This window comes from Sparus aurata, chromosome 1 (assembly GCF_900880675.1).
Source record: "Sparus aurata chromosome 1, fSpaAur1.1, whole genome shotgun sequence".
NCBI lineage: Eukaryota > Metazoa > Chordata > Actinopteri > Spariformes > Sparidae > Sparus > Sparus aurata.
In genome coordinates this window covers 34,531,976-34,547,164 of record NC_044187.1, presented here as the reverse complement: position 1 = coordinate 34,547,164, position 15,189 = coordinate 34,531,976, and the positions used below count along the sequence as shown (strand labels likewise).

Below are 15,189 nucleotides of genomic sequence, written 5' to 3'. Positions count from 1 at the left end.
TTTTGTGGCTCGCAAATATTTTGCTTTGGTTCACTCTCACTGCTCTCATCAACCTTTTTTTATTTTGTCACTGCAGGCATCTATTCTGATAAACAGATATATATGGGGATCAAAACTGGGCTGAAAGGAGATGGAATATTGGTCTTATAGTGAACACATAGTTGAACACATTCATGACTGAATACTAGTGTTGCTCTGTCTTTGCTGAATGTGTCAATAGGCAACTGCTTCCTCACTTTTTAATGTGATAATATGTGTTTACAGTGTGTTGTACTGCCCCCAGGTGGGCAAAATAGCAACAATCAGTCCAGTGTTTGGCTACATTTATTTTTAGCTTTGTGGCACTCCCCCTAAAAGCCCAACAAATATATGGCACTTAAACCTTCCCCTTTCACAGCCAGATGAATGGTCTGTCGTTTTCAGACAGAGAATTGCATCATTTAGTTCACTTGAAACAGCAAAGATCCGAGATCCCGATCCTCAGTGAGTCTAGTCAGTGATGGACTGGTTGCATGTTACTACAAGTTAGGTGCTGATTCTGTTAGACAGTGTTATACAGCTGTTAACCAGCTCACAGCTGAGGCAAGTCAAGTGTTGTACCTTGCTGCCCCCTGGTGTTACTCTGCAATGAGATGTGTCATGCATAAATGAATGAATAACATTGTTTCCTGTTTTGGCATATTATAGCCCATTACCCATCCTGCATGGAATTACATAATATACAATATTACTTTAAGTAAATAAATGAATAGACTTCCAGCAGTTGAGGTCTATGTTCAATTTAAGACAAATCAGTGTTTTGTACCAGATTCCCAAACAGTTGGGTTACTGTGTAAAAAAGAGTAGACAAAATGTGATCAGTTGCTAATCCTTTTTGAAATATAACCAATTGTAAGCAGTACAAAGCCCTTATATTCAGTGTTTAACATTAGCAACAGGAATGATTCTTGTAAACATATGCTTATTCTGAATTTAGTGGCAGCAACACAACAGTTTGTTGAAGGGCAACAAAAGACGGGGAAAGTGTTCCAAACGCACATTCCACAGGCCAACAGCTTCAGTGGTAACAGGTGATAGTGTTATGACTGGGTATGAAGGGGGCATCCTCAATTGGCTCAGTCGTTCACAATCAAGGATGGGGTGAGGTTCACTACTTTGTGAAACACATGATTGTATAAATATAACCTTTATCAATATCATGTACAATCAAGTGCTTCAACTATATGGGCTCCGGAACACCTCGTAAAACTGTTGTCATAAACACAGTTCATTTGCAAGTGACTGCATTCTTATTTTAAATGTTCATTTTTCACAGCATCCCAACGTTTTGGTCATCAGGATTGTATAAATGTTCCCTGAACACAAGAAAACATGTTTGACATATAAGCGGGATAGAGACCAACAACAAGAAAACAATCCGCTGAAAACAGGTTCAATGCAAATAATCAGATGACGCAAATGTCAAGTGACCATCATGTGTCATCTTCACCTTTTATTGCCACGGCATCTAACCTCTTTCCTACCAGGACGGAGAAGATTGACAAGGTGATAAAACAGTGGGAGGGCTCTTTCTTCAGAGGGAATCCCAAGCTGCGGAAGAAGTCGGTGTCGCTGCGCTTCGACCTGCACATGGCTGCAGCAGATGAGGGGTGCTCCCAGACTAAACAGGACAGTCTCCCGGACGTGGAGGTGCGTCTCATCATGAAGAGATCTCGCAGCATCCCTACTATCACACCGTAACTCTTTCACTGCTTCGCCAGAGTCAACATTGGTTTGCAGCTGTTCATGGTAACACTGGTGATGTTGATGTCACAGATATAACATCTGTGTCATTGACATCTGCGATATTAGCGTCCATGACCATCACTTTCAGTGCTTAATGAATTTCAAATGACAGCATTCATTAAACTTTGTGTCACAACTGATGACTGAAACTATGATTTCTCTCATCAAAGCTTGACTCTGGCAGGATAAGAAATATCTATGGGGCCATTTTATAGTGTCAGATCAATTAGATCAGACCTACATTACAGGACAACAACAATTTAATATGTCACCATCTTTCTTCTGCATCAGTCTTGACGAAGAAAAAGCATCTCTCAGCACTGTCATTATTTTGGTATGAGGTCACTGGACAAAAGAGATTAAATTGACCCAATGACTCTGCTTACCTCCAGCAACACGTTGGTGCAGGAGGCTGAGTGCACAGATAGTTGGAGATAAATGGAGTCACAGGTCACTGTGAGCTGCCGTGAACTATTTAAGGATGGATTATTTCATATTTATTCTTTTAGATACTGTACAAAAATCATTTGGGCAAGGGGGATTTCAGAAAGAGGGAGAATTATGACTATATTTCAGTATTTGAATATTATCTCTCCAGTCAGCACTTGAATTTTCACTGTTCAAAATCAGTTCCCACCTGGACTTTATGCATTACTCATACTCATACATAACAGTAGTGTTGTAAAAGATAATGTGCTAATAATCTGGCAATAAATGTACCTAAGTATCAATAGAACAGGTTAAAGTAAATTAGAAATATGTTTACATGTACAGTATATACTGTATACCAGGGGTTGACATTATTCAGCATTTTTCTGATCATCTGTAACTGTGTTTTTCTTATCTGATTGCCAATAAGATACATTCATTTTAAAATGTGCTACTTTGGCTCTGACGCAGCATGCAATCTGCAAAGTAATAGTAACTAAATTTATGAAATAAACATAGTCGTGTAAAAAGTACAATATTTGCCTCCAAAATTAATTGGAGTAGTATAAATGTAAAATAGCCAAAAATGGAAAGTAGAAGTAAAAGAAAAGTACAGCACTGGAGTAAATGTACTTACGTAGTTACATTCCATCACTGCTCAACAGAAAGAAGAACTGCAGTAAAATGTGTAAAAAGGAATAAAGACAAAAAGAAAGGCAATAAAAGATATAACATTTCTGCATTTAAATGTCTAAAAGCGACTAGACCTTTGTCATATATTTTGTCGAGTTGTGTACTTACAATATCTCAGATGTTTCCAAAAATGTTCAATCAATCAATTAAATTTTATTTGATTAAGTTCATTAGGTTGCCTGTTCTTATACCTTCTGGGTAAACATCAGATAGTGAGGAAGGACGGCACAAACATGACTTACCATAACGTGAATAAAACTTTAATACATTGACACACCCGTGACACATTCTTGCCTGGTTTTCACCTGCAGTGTTTCAGAATAAAGTACTAAGCAGCAGAATTCAAATACAATACGAGTATTTGGGAGGGTGTTGGAGTTTTTCTTTTAGTCATGGGGAGGGTCCATTGAAAATACTATAAACACTGGAGACTGACAAACTTTTCAAAAAATGAGAAACGCAATGATCTTCAGACCCTAATAATTTCTGTACAGTCCCTAAATGCTTGCACTGCAGACACATATAGCACTTAACATTGAAGGTACTTTGTCACTGCAGCACATTCTCTATGTGGAGAAAAATAAAAAATAAATGCCTTGCAACTCAAAATGATAATGTAGCTATATTTTATGATGCATTATCTCTAAAATCTTGTCACTGTGATATTAGCAGTGAACACTCACCGTGTGTCTCAGTGAATTTAGATTCCCTGTCTTAACCAGAGGAGGGCAGTATTTGTAAATAGTTAACACTGCAGTGTGTCCTCAGTACTCAGCTGGGGTTGTGTAGGACATGCTATCTGTTATATCTTAGATCCAGAGTTTTTATGCTAAGTTGTTTTGAGTTGGCACCAAAGATATTACACTAAAAGGAAAAGGACCATTGTGCATTGCATTTGGGTGCCTCAGAATATGTTGAGAATATTTAAAGACATAATCTATGCAGTTCTGTGCTTGATTTTGCTTTGCTTCATGAAGCACACTCTTCATTTTGGGAGCTTTGTAACTTCAAAATTAAGCATTATGCCTTTATCTAACAATTTATCATTTCAAATAAAAAATGAATTATGTGCAGACTGGTGTGTTCTCTGTCAAATGTTTACCATAATCTTGTTTCGATTTATTAGAAACCATTAAAAAAAAAGCCCTTATTTATGATTACAGATAAGCTTTGATGGTGAGCTAATGTAGAAGATGAAGCTCTCTCTCTATTTCATACTTCACTGCACGCTGCCTCACTCCCTCTCTCTCTGACACATAAACATTTTTAAAACATGCACAGACACCAGTTCAGCTGTTGGACATGTTTATTTTTCATCACAGCAATTTAAAAAAAAATACATGAATATACACAGTAGAGATTGTTTACAGGGTATTATAATAAATACATTATAAACTATACAACTAAGGTATCTACCAAGTTTCTGCCTTGAAATGAAAGGACATGACAGTATGTTTTTTCTATTCTATGTTAGTCTATTAACAAAGCCTTCAAATTCCCCCATCACCTTATGTTACAACATAGGCTAGAGCACATTTAATATACATAGGAAAAGTTCTAGATCAAGATATAAGACAAATCAATTGCTTTACCTTGGCCTAAGCTATAAATAAGCTTTCTAACATTTTATACAAACAAGTTTAGGCTGACATATTTACTCATTATATTGTTGAGTTTTACTTGGCTTTCTTACAAGCTGGTTGGGTATTATGTCACATTGAACAATTATTGTACATGATGCTGCTTGTAATGTCTTTTATGTCTTGTTTGACAGCTGTTTAGTCTTGTATATCTTCATATATGCCAGTTACAACTGTCTTTTCTATATGACTTTTATCATCTGACCATAGGACAAGTCTGGGGACATGTCTGGGATGTTCGAAGGACTTTTAATTCAGATTTTACTGGTATTGTACTACAGCAGATACAGTACATTTTCCAGTTTAGCAACAGCAGTAGTGACACTTAAGATGACCTCCATATTGGATAGGTTACCTCACAAAAGTACAGTATACAGACAGTGGAACATGTCGTGTCAGTCCTTATGTGTCTATTGCTTGGCTACTGAAAGCTGAATAACGTCAATGACTTTGTTGCAAGGCTGGAGGGGGTCATACTCTGCAAAGACGTGGCACACATTCTCCATGCCAGCCTCTACACCTTTTGCCACAAAGCCAAACATCCTGTTGAAACAAAGAAAAAATAGATATGAAGTATATGATATATATATATATATATATATATAGTATGTATATGAAGTGTATCGCAGGTGAGCCTCAAACCTGTGAGGGGTTATTATGTGTCCTCACATGAACAACAAATAGAATTTACAGTTAGATACAAAACATAATTCTCATATTGTAAGTAGGTAAAGTTCAAAATTACCTTGCACCAAAACTGGTACCTCTCTCCCACCTGTCAGGATACAAAATACAAAGTGTAAGTTTACATATCTGGTCTACCGTCACGCATTTTTAATTTTTTTTTGTGATAAAAAAAAAGTGAATTTTTCGCTGCTGATATTCTGACGTTATAACAGGAATATCAGGGGTGTAATTTATAATTCAGATGTGCTATTTCCAGCACCCTGGCATTGTCCATGCTGGCTCACTGTTAGGTCTACGGGGAAAACAAAATGGAACTAAGCCAACATTAATTATTCAATTATTTAGAAGAAAAGAAAAAAGGGCATGAGCATAAAAGAGAGTGTATCCATGGTGAATGTTACGCAATATTTTTCCAACACAAGTATGAATCATACTCAAAATGAATCACATTTCTGAACATCCTGCTGTATACTCACAGTCGATTGTCTGGATCTTCACCTCCGTAGCTGAGCAGGTGAGCAGGGTAATGGCGCCTGAAGAAGAGCCTGAGAAGAAATGATGATGTGGCTGTTAGATATGAAATGTTACAAACACACAGACCACCATGATTTGTAGTGTGCTGTAAGTCAAATATCAGGAGCAGATTGACTGGATGTGTAATTTCTTACTTCCTGTTGATATCTGTGAGTGTAACACCCTTCAAAGACACCTTCAGATTGACTATGGTTGGTGTGAAGGAACCCGAGGCCTTCTTGAGGGTGGAGGACACCGCCTTCTGCACTGCACAAGGGCCCGTCAGCATCTCAGTGGGGACCGCATTGAGGTAGACAAAATTGCAAGCTTTGGAAAAGACAAACAATGTGATGGTTTGATTAGAAATAAAGGCTAGATACACATGGCATTAAGCATGTATGGTAGTAAATTGAGCCAACTCCAACTCCAACTCCCTCATGGATTGACAGCTGATGAACCCCTTTTTGTCCCTCCTCATATACACAGAAGACATATTTCAAATATCGATCATGAGGAAATGTCATGGCAGAAGACACAGTGACCAAAGCTACCTTTTCTCAACACAATTCTGATACAGGGGTCAACTTATTTTTTCTTTTCATTAAAACACATTTATAGATATAAGAACATCATGGACACATAAAGGAAACAATACAATCATATCAGTCAACAGATGAGCTATTGTGTTGAATAGACTAGTCATCTTAGCATTATTTTCTTCACCTCAATTTGCACAACATTGAATACTTTATGTAACAATAATCCAGTAATAAAATATAACAGCGGCCTAATGAGTACGTTATTTACATGTTATAGTAATACCGTGTTTCTACTTGAATGTTGGACTTGTAGAGGAGTATTCTTTGTAAGCCACATCCTACATAGGAACAGGACTGTTGCGCTGCCTGAATGAAACGCAACCTGCTGTAAGTAACCTTATTAATTAAACCTTCTATGATGCCATGAACGTCAACTAGTTAATTTGCAAGACGTTTTTCTGTCTTTGGCTTTAAGCTAGCGAGGTGGACTTAAAACAAAGGACTGAGAACTTTCTGACAAGTTCGAAACACGAAAAGCTAATGTTAGCCTCTGAAAGCTAACTAATTAGCTAGCATTACCTCAGCAGCCAACTTAACCTTAGTTAGCCAAATTGTTGTGGCCATGCAACTGTTAGCCTTTCCCACATGGCTGCAAAACAATTTGAATGACTACTGAAGAAGTAAGGGTAAGAACATATTTATATTGTTTAATAGAGTTCAAGATATTTATGTCTCTTAAATGTTCATGTCTTGCTTATTATTTTGTTAATTGTTTTCCCTTATTTCCTTATCCCACTGACACTGGCAACTGTAGCTCTAGCTTACCTTTCTAATTTCTCTACTTTTTATTCTGTCTTCTGCTGCTCCTTGGTTTTTTGCTCCTTCAGTGGCACTTTGTAAGTATCCCTTGAGTGTAAGTGCTAATAAATGTACAGTTTAACCATGTTTTTGTGTTTTTTACATGCTTATGTAAATGAATAGAATATATGCTCTTTATAGTCAATTTGTCCCACCTGCTTTACTGTTGTCCTCTGATGCTTGTTTGCCATCAGCCCTCTCTTCTGCTGCGCCCAGATCTGTGTAGGCAAAGAAGAGTTGAGTTTCATTTTTATACATTCACACATTGCACACACATACACACTATACACACACCACAAAAACCGTTGTTGTGCAAGAAGGGCCTACCTTGGGAGTGGAGCAGTAATTTGCAGGGTAAAGCATAAGCAGAAATGGTGTGCTGGTAGACCAGGGCAGACAAACTACCTGCAAAGTGAACAGAAAGTCATAGCAAAGCCCACATGATTAAGAAATTCATGCATTATGTGGAATGCAAATGATAACTTAGCGTTTTAAGTGTGTCGTAATCCATTGGCCTGTTAGACGATCAATTCTAGCTTGATATATTCTTGATATTGTCATAATGTAAAGACTTTTCGGTGAAATTGAAACTAAGCTGGGTAAATCTGGTTCAGTGTCCTTTGTTTTGCCATTTGTGAGTTTTACAGAGCTCCCAGGGTAAAGATAGAATTCTGTGGAAGCAGAAACACCAGAGCATGTGTCATATTCTACACACCCTCAGGCTCTGATAAGACCAAAAATAAGTTTTGATAGAAGATCTGTGGATGTTACAACACACCCCATGAACTCATACCTTTGAATAAAGAAAAAGATCCACCCACATCCTAACAGGCCAGACATGGCTGACTAAGTCCTGGTGTGCCAGACTTTATTGGCGTGAATTCAGTAGACAGTTGATCACTCTCAGATGAGCAATAAAGTTATGGTTGACTTTAACTTACCAAAGTATGGTTCCTGAGAGGAGCCTTTGATGCGTACACCCTTAGGCGATGATTCAATGAGGAAGTGTCTGACAAGATCTGTGCTGCTCTCCTCTGTTTTGATGACAGGACAAATGTTAGGAAAGACCAGATATACAAGCAGCCAGTGGAGTTAATATACAATATATCATATCAATATATATATAAACATTTTAAAGAGGCAGTCGCTGTTATTTCAAATGGATCATGGCTGATCTTTTTTACAAATGTATTATTTCAATATTTAAAGTATTTATCCTTAGCATCCTGTCCAACATGGTGCCCAGCTCACATAAGCTTACTATCCTCCAGGCAATCAAAATGTACCGACCCACAAATGAAAAAGACAAGATTTCGAATGATATAATTTTCAGTTTAACAGGATTTGCTGTAACCTATTATGGAGGTTACAGGGTACTTTAACCTGCCTCACATTTTCTATTAATCTCACCTAAACCAACTTCATTAAAAAGCCAACGCAATATATAACTGCCAGAGGGTAGAAATGAATCTGAATTGTTGAACTTAATTTGTTCATAAAGCTGAGTCCTGCCATGACTCCTTTTCTGGAATTACACATTTAAACACCACCATCGTGATCTTTAACAGCTGGGAGTGTCACGATTGTCCAAATCCACTAAACTCGGCTGCATAGTGTCAAGTGAGATAAAACACATGAATGCTGCTCTTCAGGACTGCCTTTATATCTGTCCACCCCATCTGCAAGGGAGGATGTAGCAGTTTGTAGTAAGCTTATAAGAAGCTCTACCCTCTCTTTATTTATCTAAGTTAAATTTGATGTATGGTTCTGTCAAGTGCTTCTTTTTTCATTTGAATGTCATTTCTAAGAGAAGCAGATACCCTCCTACCAACAGTCCTTGTACATTTTTGAAAATGTTTGTTTGTCTTCATTTATACTACACTGGTAATTGGTCCTGATAGATAACCTTGAAGCCAGCGGAGGAATCATACAACAGACAACACACTGAGAGCCTGCACAGTGAACTGTTGACAGCGTCTGACACAGTGCTCATATGTCTTTCAAATCCTACATACCTAGAAGAGTTGAACAAAAACAAATCTGCAAAATGAAGTGAGCCTCAAAATTGTTTTGTGAGTGAGTGAGGTCCATTTTTCCTCTACCTCTACTGTTTGCTTACAGTGCCATAAACAGCTGCGTTTCTTTTCTGTTTACACAGTGTGTACTGCGGATGGAAAAAATGACAGCACTGTCTCCTGCCTCACCGCACATAGCTGGATATCATCAGACTTGCCCGTTCGTATCAGCAGAGTTGGGTGAGTGATTGCCTGTGCCTTTCAGGTCTCTGGCATAAACACATGACAGCAGCACCGTGCCACACTATGCTCAGATTGTTTTTCTGTGATTGTGGTTACCGTGGCATTCAAGACTGTCTGTTTCCTGTATGTGCCCAAACACCGCTGTGACTGTTCGGAATTGCACGTGATTCAAAAGGAGTCAATAGCTCTGGCTGTTGCGTTGACGAGTAAAAGGTTTACCTGGGTGGTTGTTAGCTGTGAGGATGGCGGAGGTCTGGTCAACCTTCATGGCCAGACCAAAGCTGCCCTTGTAGGAGGTGCTGTCTCTCACCACAAATGTCCCTGCTTCCTTGTCCTTCACCAAGGCCTCAGCTAGAATCAGTTCAACACCACAGAAAATGCTTAGAGACATCATAATTTGCGTCTTATTACTGTATCTGTGCTGCAAAGGAATTGTATACAACTCAGGGGAAAATAACACTGGTACCGGCGAGATTGAAGTAACTTAAGAGCTTGACAGAGCTATTATGTATTCAGTTAGTCATCTTTTAAATTATGTTCTGAGATTCTCACCTTCTGCTCTGTTGATATGTGGACGGAACCAGAACTTTGAAGTGTCCATGACAAATTTCATTGAGGGCTGACTGCCACTGAAATGGGCTTGGAAACCTAAACAGCAATAAAAATAGGTCAGTGGGGTCAAACATTAAAAATGTGATAACTGCCAGCAAAAGAGACTACTGTGTCACATGCAACTCACTGTGAGGTGAAAATGGCTTTGAGTTGGACACAGGGATGGTCTGGATCAAATCAATCTCTGGTCCAGGAGACTGGATGTACAGATCCGGTTGTGGTGCACCGTTGACGAGCAGTATGGGAATATCAGTCAAGGACCCGGCAAGTGAAGTAGGACTGCTCTGTGCACCTTTGCTGTAAGGCTCCTGTAGATGTCCTTGCTTTATCAGCGAGGGCTTTTCTGGACTCTGTCTCATTCTGGAGCCATCACTGAAGGAGCCGGATGTCCAAGTAAGGATGGACTCTGGAGAGTCAGCATCTTCACTGGCCAGGGACAGGTTGCTATGTAGGGAGGAAGCCGATATGTTTCAAATGAACCCTCAACACCCAATATTCTTTTGCTTATGACAGTTAACATCAACTCGAATTTCACAGAAAAGCAGTAACCCTTCTCTTGTTTTCTAATTTGTAACATTATAATTAAATTATATAGAAAAGATATTGCCACATCCTTTTGGGAATGTATTTAAAATGTCCAGTTTCGGATTGTTATTACTGTCGTAAACCTTTGTTCTGCTGTCACAAAATATGTATCAGTCTGTATGTCAGCTTGCGAACAGGCCCTCATCAGCCTGTTAATGCAGTGGGTTTACAACTACGGCATATTTACCACTTGCCGCAGGAAAAAAAAGATGCATTTTTAAGACTTGTTTGCTGCAAGTTGTTTTAATCACGAGTTTTACCTGCCAAGGATGTAGCTGGTGTCTGAACATGTTGACATGGAGTGGAGCGAGGCAGCACTGTTTCTGTTGGAGTGTGACAAGCGCAGGGATCCTTGGGAACAGGCTATGTCTTGCCTCTGTGAGGGATTGCGTCGGGGTACACTTCCACATGGTAGAGGAGGCAGACAGGAAGAAGGGGAGCTGGAGAACACCAGTGTGCCATTGGGACTACAGCTGAGACTGTTCTGTGAAGGGATGTTTATACTGGGTGACACACACTGTACTACGGTGGGCGAGGAGCTGGAAGGGCATCCTCTAGAGACCAACACACACTGGGAGACATCTTCGTCTGAGCTGGAGTCATCTGAGGAGGGAGAGGAAAGTGTTGACAAGGGATTGTGAAATCCTGTGAAGGATGTGAAACAGTCAGCTGTTGAATGTTTCTCTGACTTCATGCTTTGGTTGCCTATTAGCAAGATGGGCTTGGCCTCCGCATGCAAACACACAGTCACTGCTGAAACACACCTGATAAAGACATTCATATTTCTAATGCAGGTACCTGCTTGCAGAGCTCAGGCCATTCCTTGCAGGCTGAATGCTTTGAATTGTGCATTTCTGCGGTTGCGATGATACCCAAACAACTAAGGTCAAAACTTGTTCATGTGCACTTGAGGATCTGTTTGCCTCACTGTGTTGTTGGTCTAGGAGTGATGTGAATTATGCCCTCAGGACACTGTAACCTGTGGTCAATGGCTGAGCTAGACATGACTTTTGCAACCAGAGTTACATAATAATGACTTACGCTCATACTGAGATAGAAAAGCTGACTGTTTGTGTCGGCAAGTGCTGGAAATCCTCTATTCAACAACAGGAAAAGAGTACTCATCAACACAGCGCCTGAATTGTTTTTGTTTTAATGTGGTGAAATAACTGTTGGATCGTCTGATTTCTCATCACTCTTGAACAGCTTCCTTAAAACTTGTTTGTCCCCACAACACATTGCCAGTTTCATAAACATACAACCAAACATCTTTTAAGAAAAGATTAGCAGGAAATCCATTTCTATGACTCTTGTGCGCACTTTCATCAAAGCAGGCACAGAAGACACTGCCGGTACCACCCTCATGTGTGAGTCGTTGGTGAGCTTCTCTGTGTCTGTAGCCTCACATGTGCAGGGTGTGGTACTAGTCTGGGCAGTAATCCCAGAACAGCTGAAGTGGTGCAATTACCCATGATTAAAGGCAATATATGATCTCAAAAAGGGAGGGTAAATTTCCCAAGCCCCAGGTTATGTGAACAATTTGTTTCATAAGAGTGAGAATAGTTTAGCTGTGTTCTGTGTCTCACCTCTGTAGGCAGGAGACTGTCCCTTTTTTACTTTGCTGATGTGTTAAAGTAAGAAGGAGCTGTAACAGAGCCGTTCGAATAGTGATGAAACAAAAGAACGCAACATAGAGCGGCTTCAGAGTCATACTGTACCTGTAGCAGGGCTGGTGCACGAGGGACTTTTGTTGACCTGAAGGGGTTCAAATGTTGGATCCAGTTCCAGGATGAGCTGGTTGAGATTATCCAGGGAAACGTCAAGATCAGCGTCACCATTGTCACCACTGGGCTTCACGAGAAAGGGATGTGGATGGACTGTCTCCTGCGAGTCCAGACGGATAGTTTGACCCACTCTTAGAACGTGATTGGGCATCATTTGGGACATGCCTTTCGCTGCAGGCATCATGTTAGGAGCACTCACAGTCTGCTGGGAAGACCACAGAAAGAGATACAATGGAGAAGGATCAATGACAGTATCACTTACCGGAGTGACACGCTTGCTATTGTCCCCTCTGCAAAACAGGTCCATCATTTCCCCACAGATTCTCATATTCATGGACATTTTTGAGAATGGCCATTATCATGCACTGTACTTAACAACCAATCTTAAACTTCTCATCGTTGTTTTCAGTGATTAAAGCAACAACATTTGCCGCCACCAGATTTTGATAATAGAAATATTCCGAAATAGATTGATAAATAAAGGTTTGCCATTGTAAACGCCCATTATAGTGTTGACCTAGACTTGCACAGTTCATCACTATAAAACTTGATGCCACAATGCATTCACTGCACTTGACAACAATTCATAACTTGAAAGTTGGTGTGGCTAATAATAAGGAAAATAAACAGTGTTCATCCTAGACGGTATGTGTTGCTCCAGTGTTTCCACATATTTCTCAATTCATGCATTAAACCACACACTGAAGAATGACACAAGCTGAGTAAATGGCTTACTTCAGTGCTGATATCAGCATGAATAACTGCTCAAGATGGGTGTGTCATACAGGGGATGATCAGCTAACACTGTGTCTCCCTCTATGCGACTGAAGTGAGGCGTGGTGCTCATTGAGTCACCCAGGTGACTACTTGTTACTATGGCTACACTAGTATTGTTTTTCCTACAACAGCCACAACTTTTAGGGTGAACTTTGTATTTTCTGTGGTCAACAGGCAAAATTCTGCTTCTTTTTTTTTCAAAACTTAAGGTCATTCAAAACATTGTTTTACTCTTGCGAAGCCCAATTGAGTTTCACAAAGCTTCATCTTGGTCAATAACATACTGGCCATGCATTGTGAATGCCATATGAGCTGTAATGCAGCTTTTGAGTTGTACACAGTTTCATCTTAGAAAATGAGAACAAACAGGAGGGGAACTATAATTTGCTTTAATCACTTCTACGTCCCCGCTAAGACTGCTTGACTAAAAATACACCAGTTTTAAAACTACATCAAAAATAGACATGAGGCAGTTCAATAAAACCTGAGCACTGTTGATGCTGATGTATCGTCGATTGAATAATATATCTTAAGATTTGGTAAATAAAGATTGACTTACCTTATTTTCTTTTGGTCTGGGCTCTACTGTTGTAATGCTGTTCGGCTCTCACGCTCCTCACTGTTTTACTTTGACATTTAGTGTACCGCATGCTTTTATTAATCAAATCCCAACCCTTTTCCCTGTAAGCCTATCAGCAGTGAGGCTCACTAATCCCTGTGGCTCCCACTGATGATGTCATCTTAGCAGTGTAAAGTTTATGGCCGGAGGGGTGGTGGGTTTTTTTTTCAGCAATAAAGTCAGATGAGCAGGCAGTGGTATGACTTAAACTTTTCTAGTGTGGTGGGACGTCATTCCATGGTGTTAGTTGTAATGTTGTTTGACCTTGCATATATACTTCTTTATAACATTAAGAAATTGAGCATGACAGATTATTGGGCTGGTGGGTGCATTTTAAATGACAGTAGTACAGTACTAAGACAAATCAACTAATCCTGTGTGCTGTACTATAATCTATCATCCTTTCCAGATATATTTTTATCACATTTCTCTGATTGTACTGCTGATGTTGGGTTGCAGCTGTAGGATTTTACAAAGCCTGTATGAGTTGGTTCATGCTACTAAAAAAATGTATTTGATTCATTATGGAAAGATAAAGTCTTTCCATAATGAATCAAATAAAAGGCTTCACCTTCAAGTTCTTTTACTACATATAAAAAGTACTAGTATTTCCTTTTTAGTAAGCCTGCACACTGTACATTTGTTTAAAATGAATTCTCTTTATTAGCACACTCTTAGTCAAGGGCAAGGAACATTTTGCTGTCTTTCTTTGTCCATAAAATATTAACGCAACCACAGCCTCCGTTTTAGCACTTAACTTACCTCATTGGATTGTTCTTCTTGAACAAGGCCATACATTTCACTGGCCCTTCGTATTATTTTGAAGATATCCATTTTATCTAGCTGAACAGTCCTGAACTGCTGCAGGAAGCTTGGTGTCCGGAAAACTTTGCTGTGAGATTTTTGACAAGTTCTTGTTGTTGAATTTCTGGTGACAAGACAGAGACATTTCTACCCAGAGACTCAAATGACATCCAGATTTGTTTTGAGTGAGACACTTAAATTTCCCTAGATCTAAGTGAAGTTCTGACCTGGATTTCTTGTGAAGTGTGGACTTGTGGAAAGCAAGTTGAATTAGCTTCTAAATGACTAAACGCTCTTTCAGTTAAAGCTAAACTAAAGTGATGTAGATGTCAAAAATTGTTGAACTTTTCCTGACTGGCTAATACCTGTATGGTATTTTTGATTACTGTAACTTCAACTTAAAAGTAAGAAACAATCTTAAATCCAGCTTCTCCAAAATTCTGCTGTAAAATAACTAATTAAAACTCTAATCTAGTATCTAAATCTAGTATCTAAAACTATATACTTTCCTTTTTCTGCAGTTTAAAACACTGGCTTTAAGTTTAAATTTGAAATTCTTTTCATTACATACACACCTTACTTACATAGAACTTTTTTATTTTATTT

General features: G+C 39.2%; 3 protein-coding genes across 5 annotated transcripts in view; 2 read left to right on the top strand and 1 right to left on the bottom strand.

Moving 5' to 3' along the window:
- The window catches only part of krt222 (keratin 222), a 30,253-nt gene extending 26,271 nt beyond the window's left edge, over positions 1 to 3,982 (top strand). For both annotated transcript variants that reach the window (XM_030434086.1, XM_030434079.1), the window contains exon 11: positions 1,527 to 3,982. In XM_030434086.1, coding sequence (XP_030289946.1) covers positions 1,527 to 1,740 — 214 coding nt within the window. In that variant the 3' untranslated portion in view covers positions 1,741 to 3,982. The remainder of the gene's footprint in view (positions 1 to 1,526) is intronic.
- A 795-nt stretch (positions 3,983 to 4,777) lies between these two features.
- LOC115592511 (tensin-4) lies at positions 4,778 to 13,742 on the bottom strand. The gene is made up of 13 exons (XM_030435350.1): positions 13,720 to 13,742; positions 12,318 to 12,585; positions 10,860 to 11,202; positions 10,142 to 10,458; positions 9,955 to 10,050; positions 9,622 to 9,753; positions 8,086 to 8,178; positions 7,472 to 7,549; positions 7,300 to 7,362; positions 5,903 to 6,074; positions 5,711 to 5,779; positions 5,293 to 5,322; positions 4,778 to 5,090 (listed from the first exon to the last, which is right to left on the bottom strand). The coding sequence occupies exons 2-13, from the start codon at positions 12,565 to 12,567 to the stop codon at positions 4,958 to 4,960; spliced, it is 1,776 nt and encodes a 591-aa protein (XP_030291210.1). The 5' UTR covers positions 12,568 to 12,585; positions 13,720 to 13,742; the 3' UTR covers positions 4,778 to 4,957.
- Positions 7,365 to 15,189, top strand: part of LOC115592518 (zinc finger protein Aiolos-like) — a 59,761-nt gene continuing 51,936 nt past the window's right edge. Inside the window, exons 1-2 of one of the 2 annotated variants that reach the window (XM_030435358.1) lie at positions 7,365 to 7,380; positions 9,303 to 9,399. In XM_030435358.1, the coding sequence (XP_030291218.1) occupies position 7,380; positions 9,303 to 9,399 (98 nt within the window). In that variant the 5' untranslated portion in view covers positions 7,365 to 7,379. Of the gene's footprint in view, positions 7,381 to 9,178; positions 9,197 to 9,302; positions 9,400 to 15,189 lie in introns of those variants that run through there. The other variant, XM_030435368.1, reaches the window with a different exon arrangement.

What these genes read in the sequence shown, in the direction of transcription:
- LOC115592511 (XM_030435350.1), bottom strand. Translation starts at nt 12,567, where the DNA reads ATGATGCCTGCAGCGAAAGGCATGTCCCAAATGATGCCCAATCACGTT. An exon ending in ACATATCAACAGAGCAGAAG is followed by an intron (nt 9,754 to 9,954) that starts GTGAGAATCTCA and finishes AACTGATTCTAG; the next exon opens with CTGAGGCCTTGGTGAAGGAC. An exon ending in AGAGGACAACAGTAAAGCAG is followed by an intron (nt 6,075 to 7,299) that starts GTGGGACAAATT and finishes TCTTTTCCAAAG; the next exon opens with CTTGCAATTTTGTCTACCTC.